This window comes from Barbus barbus (assembly GCF_936440315.1).
Source record: "Barbus barbus genome assembly, chromosome: 2".
In the NCBI taxonomy this organism is placed as follows: domain Eukaryota; kingdom Metazoa; phylum Chordata; class Actinopteri; order Cypriniformes; family Cyprinidae; genus Barbus; species Barbus barbus.
The window spans coordinates 8,330,534-8,346,703 of NC_136730.1; the positions used below are offsets into that span (position 1 = coordinate 8,330,534).

The 16,170-nt window shown below is 42.2% G+C and overlaps 3 protein-coding genes across 3 annotated transcripts; 1 reads left to right on the forward strand and 2 right to left on the reverse strand.

The window, feature by feature from the left end:
* Positions 1-74: 74 nt before the first annotated feature.
* Positions 75-1,380, reverse strand: LOC306877050 (uncharacterized protein; the record flags this gene model as incomplete). The annotated part of the gene is made up of 2 exons (XM_079428573.1): positions 75-433; positions 534-1,380. 2 exons carry the CDS (start codon positions 1,378-1,380, stop codon positions 75-77), a joined length of 1,206 nt encoding a protein of 401 aa, XP_079284699.1.
* Positions 1,381-5,226: 3,846 nt separating this feature from the next.
* On the forward strand, positions 5,227-11,568 carry LOC306884993 (RPA-related protein RADX-like). Its single transcript, XM_079441292.1, has 15 exons — positions 5,227-5,942; positions 6,697-6,848; positions 7,225-7,396; positions 7,766-7,874; positions 7,941-8,032; positions 8,110-8,235; positions 8,312-8,419; positions 8,959-9,132; positions 9,369-9,490; positions 9,613-9,686; positions 9,940-10,002; positions 10,080-10,129; positions 10,290-10,592; positions 10,705-10,857; positions 11,160-11,568. Exons 1-15 carry the CDS (start codon positions 5,360-5,362, stop codon positions 11,279-11,281), a joined length of 2,403 nt encoding a protein of 800 aa, XP_079297418.1. The 5' UTR covers positions 5,227-5,359; the 3' UTR covers positions 11,282-11,568.
* Positions 11,569-13,758: 2,190 nt separating this feature from the next.
* On the reverse strand, positions 13,759-15,281 carry snrpf (small nuclear ribonucleoprotein polypeptide F). The gene is made up of 4 exons (XM_079431349.1): positions 15,145-15,281; positions 14,453-14,578; positions 14,169-14,233; positions 13,759-14,071 (listed from the first exon to the last, which is right to left on the reverse strand). The coding sequence occupies exons 1-4, from the start codon at positions 15,145-15,147 to the stop codon at positions 14,005-14,007; spliced, it is 261 nt and encodes an 86-aa protein (XP_079287475.1). The 5' UTR covers positions 15,148-15,281; the 3' UTR covers positions 13,759-14,004.
* Between the last annotated feature and the right edge of the window lie 889 nt (positions 15,282-16,170).

The window sequence follows — 16,170 nt, forward strand, 5'->3', positions numbered from 1 at the left end:
TAAATTCATAGCACCTCCTTCCCTTCTTCCTGATCCAGGCTAGCGGCTGAAAAACTGGGCTATTTGGGACATGATCAGAACTCAGGTGACGTGGATCGTGGTAATTGGCTGGGCGGAGAGCCTGGCCGTGCTGTTACAGTACCCCCCTCTCCACGGCCCGCTCCTGAGGGCCGACCCCGGCGTCGTGGTGGTCTGCCCCGACCCCGTGGGGCTGGGAGTTCTGGGTGAGTGGCATGAAATTCTTCCAGGAGCGTCGGGTCAAGAACATCCTCTCTAGGAACCCATGAGCATTCTTCGGGGCCGTAGCCTTCCCAGTCGACCAAATACTCTAATTTACCATCACGGCGCCGGGAATGTAAGATCTCCTGGACCCTGTAGATGGCGCTTTCATCCACAACGAGAGGGAGAGGGGGTTCCTCGACCGGACCAGGCTCTGGGGAAACAGGAGGAGAGAAGGGTTTTAATAGTGAGACGTGGAAGGTCGGGTGGATCTTGTATTGTGGTGGTAGTTGAAGTTTGTATGTTGTATGTACTGGGTTGATGCGTTCGAAGATGGTGAAGGGGCCAACGAATCTGGGACTCAACTTTCGGCAAGGCAGGCGCAGTCTGATGTCCCGGGTGGACAGCCACACTTTCTGCCCAGGATGGTAAGTGGGGGTGGCAGAGCGTCGGGCATCTGCTGTAATCCTTTGCCTGCGCACTGCCTGCTGCAGCTGATGGTGCGCCGCGTCCCAGACTCTCTCGGAACCAGTAATCGATTGCGGGAACGTCGGAAGGTTCTCCTGACCATGGAAATAGAGGGGGCTGGAAGCAGAGTACGCACTGGAAGGGCGCGAGTCCAGTGGAGCCTTGTCGTAAGGAGTTTTGTGCGTACTCGGCCCAGCCTAGAAACTGGTTCCAAGAGTTCTGGTGGCTATGGCAGAAGGTTCTCAGGAAGCGACCAATCTCCTGGATCTTGCGTTCAGTCTGTCCGTTGGACTGTGGGTGGTATCCGGAGGTCAAACGCACAGTCATGCCTAGGAGGGAGAAGGCTTTCCAAACTCTCGAGATGAACTGCGGTCCTCTGTCGGAAACAATGTCCTCAGGGATGCCGTAGTATCTGAGGACAGGGTTGAAGAGTAACTCGGCGGTTTGGAGGGCAGTGGGTAGACCTGAGAGCGGAATAAGGCGGCAGAACTTAGAGAAACGGTCCACTATGACTAGAATACATGTGCAGTTATCCGAGGAAGGTAGGTCTGTGATGAGATCCACTCCTAGGTGTGACCAGGGGCGGTTAGGTGTGGGAAGTGGAAGTAGTTTACCAGCTGGAAGATGACGGGGGCTTTTGGAGATAGCACAGTCCGGACAGCCCTGAACAAACCTCCTCACGTCCCTGGCCATGTTGGGCCACCAGAAGCGATCTTGTAGCAACGAGAGAGTAGCGTTGGCCCCTGGGTGGCCAGTACCGAGGGAAGTGTGTGTGGAGAAAATGAGCGGGGTTCGTTGGGTCCTGGGTACATACTGGAGATCGGGTGGACAGCCCGGTGGATTGGCTGAGGCTACTGGTGGAGAGGACCATTGGATGGGACTTGCAATTATCTCGGTGGGTAAGATACCTTCTGGTTCTTCCGGACCCTCCACGGAGACATGGACTCATGACAGGGCGTCTGCCTTCACATTACGAGGCCCTGGGCGATAGGAGATCTTAAAATTAAAACGGGTAAAGAATAGGGCCCATCTGGCCTGACGGGGGTTTAGTCGCTTTGCATCACGCAAGTACTGGAGGTTCTTGTGGTCCGTGAGTACTAGGAAGGGATGTGTGGCCCCCTCCAGCCAATGCCTTCACTCTTCCAGGGCGAGTTTGATGGCAAGTAACTCCCGGTTCCCTATGTCATAGTTCTTCTCCGCCGGGCTGAGTTTACGGGAAAAGGCGGCACATGGATGGAGTTTGGGAGGCGTCCCCTGCTGCTGTGACAAGACCGCACCTACTCCTGTGGTCGAGGCATCCACTTCCACGACGAAGGGTAAATCAGGATTGGGGTGGACCAGGAGCGGTGCGGAGGTGAAGGCTTCTTTCAGCTTTTGGAAGGCATTCGTGGCGTTGATGGTCCAGGATAGGGTCTTAGTTCCTCCCTTGAGCAGATCGGTGAGTGGGCTTGTGACGGTGCTGAAATTGGAAATTAAGCGGCGATAGAAATTAGCGAATCCAAGGAAGCGTTGGAGTTCTTTGATGGACTGGGGTAATGGCCAGGAAGAAATGGCTTCCACCTTCCCCTTGTCCATGCAGATGCCACCACTGTTGATGACGTAACCGAGGAAGTGGACGGAGGGTTGGTGGAAGGTACACTTTTCAGCTTTTAGGTAGAGATGATGTTTGCGAAGCTGCTGAGGACCTCCGCAACGTGTTGGCGATGTTCGGCCCGGCTCCGAGAGTAGCTCAATATATCGTCAATGTAGACGATGACGAAGCGGTGGAGGAACTCTCGGAGCACCTCATTCATGAATCCCTGGCAAACGGAGGGGGCGTTGACGAGCCCATAGGGCATAACCCTATATTCATAATGGCAGGTGGGCATGACAAAAGCTGTTTTCCATTCATCCCCTTCCTGGATTCGAATGAGATTGTATGCGCTGCGGAGGTCCAACTTGGTGAAGATGGTGGCACCGCGCAATTGCTCCAAGGCTGCTGGGACAAGAGGAAGGGGATAGCGGTACTTGACGGTGATATCGTTAAGTTTCCGGTAATCTATGCAGGGTCAGAGACCTCCATCCTTCTTTGTCACAAAGAAGCTGGAAGCAGCAGGGGAGGTAGATGGTGTGATGTATCCTTGCCTCAGAGCCTCCTCGATGTACTCCTCCATGGCCTTCTGCTCAGGTAATGAGCGCAGGTAAATCTTGCCCCGCGGTACTGGCTCACCCGGAAGTAGGTCGATGGCACAGTGTCATGGCCGATGTGGTGGTAGTTGGGAGGCTCTCCTTGGGCAGAAGACGTCATGATATTGGGCGTACTCGGCTGGAATATCCACTGACTGCTGGGCGACAGGGCTCTTGATGGTGGTAGCGTGGAGTGGTAAGGGCCTTCCTGGAGAGGGTCGAGGTATTTGAGGGAAGCACTGAGGGAAACAGCAGTTATCCCATTTTAGGATGTCTCCGGTATGCCACGACAGAATAGGGTTGTGTTTAACCAGCCAAGGGAGATCCAGGATGATGTCTACACTCGACTCCTCCAGAACCAACAGGTGAATTGTCTCATGATGTAAAATCCCTATGCGCAACTGTAGGGGCCCAACGCAGCGTCTCACATGACGATGTGAAAGGGATTTACCTGTTATGGTTTGAACTTGGTAGGCGGTCTCTGTGGCGAGGGTCTGGAGCTGTTTGCAGAGGGACCCTGCGATGAAATTCCCCTCTGACCCAGAGTCGAGGAGGATGGTGACTGATAGGGAAGTGGTACCAACGGTTAGCTGAGCCTGAGTGGTTAAGGGTTTCATCTTAGGGAAGGATGGCCGAATACCACTCACCAAGAGACGAGAAGGACGGGTAGGGCATTCCTGGATCCTGTGAGTGCTGTCTCCACAATATAGGCACAAGCCCCCCTGCAAACGTCTCCGTCTTTCTGCCGGTGTTAGGCGGTAGGAGTCGGTGAGCATGGGCTCGGGCTGGTCCCTGGTTGCAGGTTGGAAAGATTAAGGAGGGCTTGAGATGGGGGAAGCCATGGAGTCGGAACGGCATGCATCCTATTTGAGCAGCGAATGGCCAATTGAATGAACTTCTCAAGCCCGTAGGTGTCATCATAGGCAGCGAGTTGAAGGCGGACTGGTGGATCTAAGCCTTGGCGGAAAGCAGTCAATAAGGAGGGTTTGTTCCATCCGCTCGAGGCCGGGAGGGTACGGAATTTGAGGGAATACTCGTGGATGGTCGTAGAGCCCTGTCGCAGCTGATACAGTTGTTCGCCCACAGAGGAATCCCCAGGAGAGAGTGACTGAATACTTCGCGGAAATGGGCTGTGAACTGGGCGAAGGATTGAGTAGCGGGGGCCGGCCTGAGTCATGATCGTCTCTGCCCATTTCAGCGCTGGTCCGGAGAGGGAGGTGATCATAAACGCTATCTTAGATTGCTCTGTGGTGCACATCTGAGGGTGAAGATCGATCGTGAGCGAACACTGCATTAGGAAACCATTGCATTCCTCGGGCTCACCAGAGTAGGGCGCTGGTCGGGCCATGGGACTGGCGAACATCACAGGCGAAGGAGAACTGGCGGTTGGCGGAACTGGCGGAGTGGAGGGTGGTGATGGAGCCGCAGAGTGTGTGAGGAACCTCTTCAGCGAGTCCACGAGCTCTTGGAAGGGATCCGGCGAGCTCATCGTGTCAACGGTGTAGGTCCGATCTTCTGTTAAGGACGCAGCCGGACACAGAGGTAAGTGTAACACACAGTAACTATTTGCAGAGATCGTGCAGTGGATGAGTGCGGCTGGGGATGAGAGGTGAGAGTCCGCTTAGAAGAGGCTTGGGATGCCAATGGGGAAGGAACTGAGTGTTGTCTTTGTGCTTTCCAGGAGCGAGAAGCGGAGCAGCCGATGAGGATCGGGGCGACTGAGAAACTGACCACGGAGAGGAACAATCTGGACACAGGGAGACAACGGGACGGAGAACAGGAGGTAAGTACAACAGGTAATGTATAGGAGGTAATACTCATCGAGTTTGGCTTGCAGGAATGGAGTCCATGTTGGATTAACGAGATCGGACACAGAGTAACTGGAGGTGAGTGCTTTTGTGTGGTTCTGGGTGATGATGTTGATGGGGTGCAGGTGCGTGTGATCAGAACTCAGGTGACGTGGATCGTGGTAATTGGCTGGGCGGAGAGCCTGGCCGTGCTGTTACACTATGTCAATATTTATTTAATTTATTTCTTTATTATTCATATTTTTTAACTATTTTCTAAACATTTTTATTTCAAACTTTTTATAATTAAAAAATAATTTCATTCATTTCATTTTTTCTTTATATATTTAATTTTCTTTCTTCAAATATAATTCATATATATACTTCATATTTCTACTATATATTTTTATTTAAATTTTTTTCTGTTTATTCTTTCATTTTCGAGAATTGCTTTTTTTCTATTTTATTTTTGTCTATTTCTTATTTCATTTCATTCTTGATTTCAGCATCATAGCCTGGTTTCACAGGCAGGGGTTAGATTAAACCAGGATTAGACCTTAGTTAAATTAGAATATGTTTAAGTGGGCTATATATATATATATTTTTTTTAAACGTGCCTTAGATATTTTCAGACATGTCAGTGCCAGTTGCAAGTTGCTTTTAGTTAGGACTACATCTCCCATAATGCTTTGCGGCATTGTTATTGTGGTCGCGCAAACATGTCCGCGCTGTCAGGCAGCTCCTCTGAGTGCTGCACACTCAAAAAGACCCTAAACAGGTTAATATCCAACACATCTTCCTCCCCAAGAGCGCGAACCCGCTCGGAACCGCTGTACCTGATCTCTCTGGAGCGCTACGGCAGAGACGCGGACTTCGCGCTCCGTTTCCCGGACAGCATTTCCATGTCAGAGAGTCTGTTTGACGCCACTATCACGGATGGAGACTGTAAGATCCGCGTGTCTCTGGATCCCGCTGTGAACAGACTCATCAGCGTCAATGCGCTCCACTGCGGCTCCGTCGTACGGCATGTGGAGCTCAGCCGCGGGGAAGACAGCGCGTCTTTTCATGTGTGCAGTCTGGAGGTGGACCGACTCTCCGGCGGCGATGCCGCTCTGAGGGCGCTCTCCTCCGTCAATGTGAGGGCCATTCCGTGGATGGGAGCAGAGCCGAGCGCAGGTCCTCTCAGAGCCCGCAGAAGCGCCTATCTGCCGCTGTGGAATAATCACGACTTCTGTGGAGAGATGTGGCGCGACGCGGCTGCCTCTGAACCCGACGCGGAGGACTCTGACGAGGAGATAGATGGTGTGTAAGATGCCCAGGAGGCATTTGAGGGAATCACTCACTTATAAACATATAACTTGGGATCCATAGTTTTCACCTTCCCTCTAAAATACTTAACATTGTTGTATTATTAACTGGATTTCACCAACATCGATACTTCTCTCACACATGAAAAAATGTTATCTGAAAGCTGAATAAATAAGCTTTCCATTGATGTATGGTTTGTTTGGATAGGAAAAATATTTGAGATATAACTATTTGAAAATCTGGAATCTGAGGGTGCAAAAAAAATCAAAATTTTGAGAAAATTGCATTTAAAGTTGTCCAAATTAAGTCTTTAGCAATGCATATTACTTACCAAAAATTAAGTTTTGATATGTTTACAGTAGGAAATTTACAAAATGTCTTCATGGAACATGATGTTTACTTAATATTCTGATGATTTTTGGCATAAAAGAAAAATCGATAAGTTTGACCCATACAGTGTATTGTTTCAAAATGTTTTTTAAAAGCTGGATTTTAAATTTAGATAATTAAGATTTTAAACAGAAGTGCAAAACTTTAGACAGTTAGAGAAATTGGCATACCAAAATGTTTATTGTGCAGTGGCTTTTAACCATGAAATATAACCTTCAAACATAACGGGATAATTCACTCCAAATAATAAAATAATAAATTCTATGATGATTTACTCACCCTCAACCTGCATGACTGACTTTTTTTTTCTGTGGAACACAAATGAAATTCATGCATATGCCTTTGTTTCTGGTGGCAGATATTGGGTCCACGGTTTCCCTCGCAGAAGTACACAGGCATTTCTTGAGTGGATCTCGGCGGTACCGGGGCGCTCTGTGTGTGCGGATCCTTCACAAATCCAGACTGATTTATTATGGGAAAGCAGATCAGAAATGCGAATGTCCTTATAAGGTCAGAGGTCAAATGCAAGACATCCTTTCCCATGCAAATATTTGTTAACACTAGGAACCTGGTCATATATAATAAAATAAATATTGTTTTAACGTGTGTAGTAATTTTTGGAAGAATACAAGTTTCTTTGGTAAGAAAGATTCTAATAAACAGAGATTCAGTATATCAAGATTCTGTGATTTTTTTTTTTTTTTATTGTGTTGGTCGATATTTGATGTTTATTGACTAATATTGTGGGCACTTCTCATTTCAACTATTCAACTTTATCTTCAACTGTTTCATCTCATCTGTATGCCAGTCTAAAATGTTTAATTTTAGTTATGCATCACAAGGTTTGACGTTGAATTAAATTCTTTCATCAATCTGTTTTCCTCAGGCAGAGCTGCAGGTCGGTGACGGCTCATCCAGTGCTTGTGTTGTGCTGTGGAACACAGTCTGTCTGGAATGGTACCGAATCCTTCATCCGGGTCAAGTTGTAAGATTGTGTCGCTACAGAGTCAAGGAGAGTTACAGCAGCCGCACAGGGCAGGATTCAGAGCCACACATTGGTAGAAAGAACATTAAACTCATCTAACATATGAAGTTATGACATACACACTACCTTTCAAACGTTTTGTGTTTATGTTTTTGAAGTCTTTTATGCTCACCGAGCCTGCATTTATTTGATATAAAATACAGTAAAATAGTAATATTGTGAGTAAAAAGCTATTTTTTTTAAATGTTTTATTTTAACATGTTTTCAAATGTAATTTATCATTAATGTTTTAAAATGTCTTTTTTTTTAATTACTGACCCAAACTTTTGAATGGTAGTGTATGTTGCATTATATGAATAAGTTCAAAAAAATAGTTCTTATTTATAACATGGATGCTATTCATACATATTTTGTTTCTTTGTACCGTATGTTCATCCTTCAGAGATCAGTCTTAATTCCAGGAACCCCACTGCTCAAATAACGATCATCCCCAAGAACCAGATTTCTCCAGACTGGATTTTACCAGAGCTGTCTCATTCATTCATCTGTGGGTATGTGTACAAAATCACAGTCCCAGTATCTTTTAAAGAAATGTACTAAGTGATTGTGGTTTACAGACAGGAGCTTCCAAGTTCTCCACAAGGCCACATCTGTGATGTCATTGGTGTTGTGATCTTTGTGGGTCGACCAGAACGTGTCAGGAGGAAAGGTGAGACGTTCGGTACACACAGAAAGATGCTCAAGATGTATCTTTAGCCAAGAGACTGAAGACCTTTCCCCTTACAGATGGGCAAAGGTCAGAAATAGAGGAGTATCGTTGGCTTCAACTGGCAGACAGAACATCAGACAAGCCGATCACGATCAAGCTTTTCTCCACGTCACAGCCTGACATTCAAAGCCGTATCTATCCAAGTAAGAAGTTTTCTTCACTGTCTCTGTATCATCATTATAGACAAGCCATCAATGTTGATTATTTTATTCTATTCAGTGGCACTGCTTGTCTGCGCCAGACTAAAGCTGATCAGGAGTGCAGTTGACAGAGCAACAACTTTTGAATATCTTACCAACACATCGCTGACCCAGGTTTACTGCACAGGTGAATAACACTTTTATAAATCGGAAAATATAATATACTGTTTAAATATTTGGGCTCAGTAAAAAATTGTTGACAAGTTATAACCTTTATTCAGCAAGGAAGCATTAAATTGATCATAAGTAACAGTAAAGACATTTATAAGGTTACAAAAGATTTCTATTTGAAATAAATGCTGTTTTGAACTTTGTTTGTTTTCCACAAAAATTTTAAGCAGTACAAGCAGCTTTCAGCATTGATGATAAGTGTTTCTTGAGCAGCAAATCAGCATATTAGACTGATTTCTGAAGGATCATGTGACACTGAAGACTGGAGTAATGATGCTGAAAATTCAGCTTTGCATCACAGGAATAAATGCTATTATAAAATAGAAAACAATATTTTAAATTGTAATAGTATTTTACTATATTACTGCTTTTACTGTACTTTTGATCAAACAAATGCAGCCTGAGCTTAAGAGACTTCTTTTAAAAACATTTTTAAAAAATCAGTATTAAAGATTTAAAAGAATCCAATGCTATTATTTTCAAACATAAAAACAGGCACAGGGTCTCACCCCATGATGCCATACAGAGGGATACGGCCCATCCGGCAGTTTCTTCACTGGCTGAAGCAGGTGGATGAGAGCAGTCTGCTGGAAAGAGCTGTGATTGGAGGATATTTCAGCTACCCACCACTTCCTGTTTCATTACATAACTTCATGGAAAACAGACAAGGTGAGAAGCAGAAAACGATTTGAGAATGCTTCTAGATTTTGCCAGTGTTTATGTAAAAAATATATATGTTTTTGAATGGACTAAGCATGGAATAATGCCAGATAACGACAGCCTGCACTGTTTACTGTGATGAAATTAATTCAGTAGTCAGATGTGTGGCTGTACCATTTCAGGTTTTGATACTTAACATGTCATTTCATGCTCTTCCTGTGACTAATTTTAGTGTGTGTTTGCAGGGGAAGCTGGTCTCATCAGTGGAGGAGAGATGAAATTAGAATGTGAGAAGTTAAATTATAGAGAGAAACGGCAGTTTGCTGTTCAGTGTGTCATCACTGCAGCCTGCTACCATCATAGAGAGGTACATAGACGGCAACAAATAACCCCCACTATTATACAACCAACAACATAACAATTAAAGACCCCAAACTGAACGGCAGCGTAACTCTTTTTACTAAAACTCTATTTTCTTTCCTTTTATAGGACAGTGGGCGAACACAGTATTCAGATCTTCCATCAGCTCCACTCAGTCCTAGAGTACGACGGCAAAGAGAGGGGTGTGTGTATAGATAAATTTGTCCAAAAATGTCTTGCAACCTGCAACATAAGCAGAAGTGTAAATGAGATTCGATAACTTCTGTGGAACACGACAGCAGTTGTTTTCCTTCACTGTCACGTCATGGAACTGAGCAGCTAAAGCCCTCCTTTTGATTTTCTAAGAAGAAAGATCATAGGAGATCTTTATTTTATTACGTTTTCATTTTTGGGTGAACTGACCTTCAAGTTAATTTATAAGTGTTTCTACCACAGGTCTGAACCTCTCAGGACACCTGTGAAGCGGAAACTTTTCAGCAGTACTAGTCCTAGAAAGAGGTAAGAATGTTTGGTTTCTGTCTGATAGAAAAGAACTGCTGTTATTGAGTGGAGAATAATAATACTCTCTTCTTCAGGGTGGCCCCACCTCTGCAACCACTTGCAATGGAGGATGATGCAGAGAGAGGTGAGAGCCATAAAAATGACTGGATGCATCCTGCACATCACTTCATAGTTAACCAGAAAGCTAATCAGGATTAACAATGAAAATGACAGAAATCCTTTGCCAAAAGCAAATTCTGCTATGAATGTACAGAGAAAGATAGTTGTGTCCCTGTGCCCTGCAGATTTTTCCCTGTTTGATGGTGCCATGGAGTTTCTACTCGGAGAACAGGAAGATGACAGTAATGATGAAGATGAAGACGAAGAGTTCTCGACGCCGCCCACTAGTCCCATGACCTCCCGCCTGGGGCTGACACGTGTTGCCATTGAAACTTTGCCACGGATTTTCTGTTATGAGCGGCGGCACGTCCAGGCTGTTGCCGTGGGGCTGCAGGTTAACAACTTTCACAAGCTCCTCCCACAGAGAGAGCTGGAGTCATTTAGTCCCGCCTCCTGCTACACTGGCTACTTCACTCTGACAATGAGAGGTGCACATTTAAAACACACACACACACAAACATGTATTTTTTACATGAAGTTACTGTTAGTCACAGCGTGTTTGTAGTATTGTGATCAAATGTTTTTATTTCTCTACTTAAGCTCTATCAGATGGAGTGATGCTTGATGTTCTTTTTCTACCTGCTTCCCCGGGAAACTTGCACTGGATGCCCCTCCCCCTTTCGCACAATAACTCCTGGGAGTCTATCCTATCACACGGAGGCTTTTCACCACACTTCCCGCCCCCAAGCCCTGGTAAATATGAAGGAAATGGAGTTTATTTATCCAGAACGAATTTCAGTGTTATTTTTCAATTGTCATTTTAGTTTATTCGATAATGCTTTCATCCACAAAAAAAATTTGCATTCTGCTAAAAAATGCCAGTGTTTTTGTTTTGTCTTGTTTTTTAAATTAAGCCTATGGTAAAGCTACTTATATGTGAGAATTATTTTTATTTCAATTAAATAAAAATTACAACTACCATTAAAACTTTTTTATTTTCTGTGGGAATGTATTAGCTAAATATTTATATCTGGTTTCTCTTTCTTCTCCAACAGCTGACTTGATCGCCACTGCAAACCAGTTGACCAATCAAAGACTGCTGTGTGTGTTAGATGCATGTGCATTAGGAGGAGAGAAGATGGAGCTGGTACTAAACCGTGCATTTCCTTTACGATGACAGAAACATTTTGGAGATGGAAGTATGCACTGACACAAAACAAGTTTGTATGAGTTTATACAGCTTTTGTAAACAGAATTTAACCTTTATTTAACCAGGAAGTCTCATTGAGATTTAAAATCTCTTTTACAAGAGAGACCTGGCCAAGGTAGCAGCCATACAGTAAGACAATTATAAAATACAAGTACACATAACAACATTTAAGAATAACCTTTAATTTGTGTGAATATTTATACAAATTATTTATTTATGCATAATTTATCAATAAAACATAATATATGATTGAGTATGGCTCCATGTGGTTTACTAACCATGGTAATATCATTTTACCACATTGATTCATTGAGGGATTGGTCGTGGTGCAGGATCCTCAAAGGTTCAAGACTTTGTCATTTTCATAAACAATCTCACCTTTGATTATCACATATCTGATGAGCTCCTGATGGCCTCTGAACTGGTAGACCAGATGTTCCCACCTGCAACAGAGGGGAAGAGAGCTCAAATTATAACAACCTCCCTATCAAGTCCCATCAAGCACCAGTTATAATCCAAACCTATATCTGAATCTAAATCTCATTTTTCACTAATTTTAGTTTTGGTTTTTGTCATTTTGTTGTGTTTTGTCATTGTTATTCATCTTTTTAACATGGTAGTACTTAATTAGAGTTGATCTAAACAAAAAAAAAAAAAAAAACTATATATATATATATATATATATATAGATATATAGATATATTCCTTTTTTTAAAGGAATTGTCAACAGAAACGGTGGTAGACGTAACACTTACCAGGGATGACACACATGCCAGAAGCATCCAGAACATTGTCAAACTTTGCTACTTTGAACTGAGACTAAATGATTTCTGCTGGTCCAACAGCTTTAATTAGTCCATCACTACACACACACACACACACAGACATTGTGCTTCCAGGTTTTATGGGGACATTCCATAGACATAATGCTTTCTACACCAACCCTACACCTAAACCTCACAGGAAACTTTCTGCATTTTTAGATTTTCAAAAAAATTCATTTTGTATGATTTATAAGCTTTCCTCATGAGGACCTAAAAAATGTTGCCACAAGGTCAAAATCTACTGGTATTACTATCCCTGTGGGTCCCCACAATGTGACAAATACCAGGTACACACACACACGGCTAAACGAGGACAGCCCATATACTTAAATTGTTATTTTATAAAGTTATTTATAATTACTGGAGTCTAGCCAAAATAACCAGAAAAGAAAACTTTTCTCCCAAAGGAGATTTTTCTAATTTCTGTGAACAATTTTGTACCAATATAATTAATTAATTAAATAAAAGCAGACCGCTTTTTGTATTTTAACAACTTCGTGCAATACATCTAATCTCCCTTTAAGGGAGCTATGAAAAATATTTTTTCAAAGCAGTCTTCAATGCTTTTTTTTTTATATTTTATCCTAAAAATAAATTTACTATAAAAATAGCTCATTAAAATTGTTTACAAAGATACAATACATTTTTCAATAGCCTATTAGATAAGACCATGAATGTTTTCCAAGCGTTTACTTACATGCTGAATTCATCACAATAAATAAGTGAAGACTTACTGTCCAATCAGCACACTGCCTTTATCAACAACAGCCAGTTTCTGCATCCCATCTCTGCTGAGATACTTTTCACCATTTCTACAAACTAACACCACTTGTGTTGCATTCTTGACGAAGTCTGAAACTGCTTGCAGACATTGTTAGGTTAACTATAGTGCAAGTGATTCAGAGCACAGCTCAGGGATAAAAGAGTCGGTTAATATCTAGCAAAGTCAAAATTGGGTAACTGGACGAAAGTCGGAAGGGAAACAGGTAACTGAATCACCAATGATCAGTGAGGGAGGAATTCATCTTCAGCTGATTTATGTGTATGAGGTAAACAAACGGCATTGTGAAAAGGTAACGAGTTTCCCTGCCTTTGTATTTTGTTTCATCATTAAATCTGTTAAAATGCCACACTTTATTACAAAAACCCACCAAAAATGTAACATTTGTTTGTACACGTCCTTAAACCTGCATAATTCATAAATCCTTCTCTTGCCTGTGTAATTTTCCAGAACAAATCTGTCTAAAGCCGGATGTATTAGTTTACTTAAATTGGCTACTGGGGAAAATATGATTTTAGATTAATACCTAACTGTATAGGCTACGAAATAAACTATTAATACACATACGGTATAACTTAATTAAAACTATAATTGCCTTCAAATTGATCATTTAGAAAATAATGCTGAATACACTCTTACAGTGAACTTTAGCATTCATGAACCAATTTACTAAAGTGACCTGTCACCAAGTGAACCTAATATTCAGTTTCTACTACAAAGACACAAGATGGGACTTCATTCTGTCCATCTGCAATTACCGGACAGTTGGCTTTACCAGAGACTATACATTGTATTATATTTCATAATTAGTGCTGAAACACAAAACAGTATTTTTCTTTGGAATATCATGCATTTATGAATTGTTGCATTAAGTAGAGTCAATTCTGATTTCATTTTGACTTCAAATATTAGTCAAAGAAATAACAAAAACATACAAACAGCACAATTTATTTGTCATCGTGCCACCAATAACTTTTACAGTGTAAAAAATAACTAACAATTTTACAAAGAAAAGAGACACTTCACATAAAACAGACAAACTGCAAAACAACCAATCCGATAAGAAAAAGAAATCAATTCACTCTTCATTCTCTCATCTCGCCGTCTTCTTCCTCTTCTTCCACTCCTCTTATGTACAAAACATTATTACACCTGCAGAAAAGGAAACACAATTATTACCATTTAATACAAACTATGCATTTTTTTTATTATGGATTCAAAAATCCGTAAGTTCAATCCAAAACCTTACCTGATGAGCACCTCACCAAGATGACCCGCTAATGCTCCATCCACATACTCTTCTGTGTTTGCCAGCTAGATATAGTAGAGAAACAACGCTCGATTAACCCATATGGACTACTTACAACATTCAGCTTAATCTATAACAATCAATATAAACTCAGATGTGAGCATTGCTCTAAATAATGGACATTGTCCATTTTGTGACCTGCTAGTTTGGTATTGATATTGTGTGTAGCACATAAAAACATCAGAATCAATGACTGATGGATTTATTAACATGACGTATAATACCTGCATGTTCATGTAGCCATCCACAGACACCAGGTAGCCCTTGTACTCCATACCCCACTTCAGCTTCACCATCACAGGCTTTCCTGTGAGACCGTTCAGAAAGGGCTTGGGGTTCAGCGGCAAACTCTGCAGAAAAGAGTTCAGTGTTAAATATTAAGTTTGGAATTTCATATCATAATTTGGAACCAATCCTAAAGTATTCTAATGGGAATTCCAAAAAATGTCAAGGTTAAAGACATAACTGCAAAAAAAATGCAGGCTTCTGATGAAGATTTGACAATTTACAATAGAATTTTATTAACAAGAGAATATATAAATCTCATTATAAACTTTAGTTAATCGTTTTATAGTAGCAGCTACTCTTGTTGGATTCGTTGCGAAATGAACAGAGGAATACAGCACTAAGAGCTTTAAGATTTTGTCATAAGGAAAGCAAGCTAGCTTTCTACACAGAGAGCATTTTAAAAACTATCTAGGAAAGCAGCTAGATGCAACATAGCAGGTGGAAACATTGATGATGCGAGCTCAGTGTTACTAACAAAACATTGATCACCACCGAAAACAACGTCCGCTCTACGTTCCAGACGCTAGCATGCAGCCGCATTCTCAGCTCATTCATGAATGAAAACCACCTCGCTCTTTTACAAAACCTCAAATATTAAGCCAAAAGGGAAAGATTCTGTAGAACTTACCATGACTGTACAGCTAAAGTAGTATTGAGGAAGAAAAATTTTTTATTTAAATAGCATAGACTGTCGTAGCACACTCGCACGCCTTACCGCCGAATGAGGGAAGGACTACGAGCGCACTTCGACCGCTCGCCGGGAGAGAAGAGCGCGTCTGAGCACAGCGCCACACGCAGCACTGGCGGGTAATAGCACCATATGAGCACAATGGGTCTGGATACTAGTCTGGAATGAAATAGAATGCCTTTTACTATTTTGTATAATTAATTACGTGCATTTCTCTATACCTACACGCAAGTAAGTAAATAAATAAAATGCATGCACAGTTGATTCGTCTTCTATCTAAAGACTTTTCCAGGAGGTTTTTGCATTTCATTACCTTTTATTCAAAAGATGCCGTATTTGAAATGTTTACATGGCTGACAGGATGGATTAGATATGCCAAGAGATTATTTTCCAGGTCTATTGCCTGAAAGGAGGTAGAAAGATATAGACAGAATCTATTAGTTGTGTACCTGCAGCACAAAATAAACTACACTCTTAAAAATAAAGGTGCTTAAAAGTTTTTTTTACAGCAAAGAAAGAACCATCTCTTTCTTACCTTTTTAAAACCTGAAGAACCTTCTTTCGCCACAAAGAACCTTTTGAAACAGAACGGTTCTCCAGATTTAGACAAGCAGGTCCATTTAGACAAGAAGGTTCTTCTATGGCATCGTGAAGCACCTTTATTTTTAAGAGTGGAAATGAGTTTTTAAATAAAAACGAGTTATATGAATTGTTCCAGAGATGTGCTGGGTGCTTTGTGAATGAATCAAAGCTAGCAAAGCTGCCTGAAAGCCCACACTAGCGGATTAGAAAGGAAATCTTTTGCAGATCCGCATTCCAGACAATAAAGTTGTTTTATTGGCATTGATGGTTTCATGTGAAACCTTTCCATTATAAGAAAAAAATATTTTTTAAAGAACTGTTCACTGAAAGGTTATTTGGGGAACCAAAACCAAGACATTGCTGCAAAACTCCCCTTTTGGAACC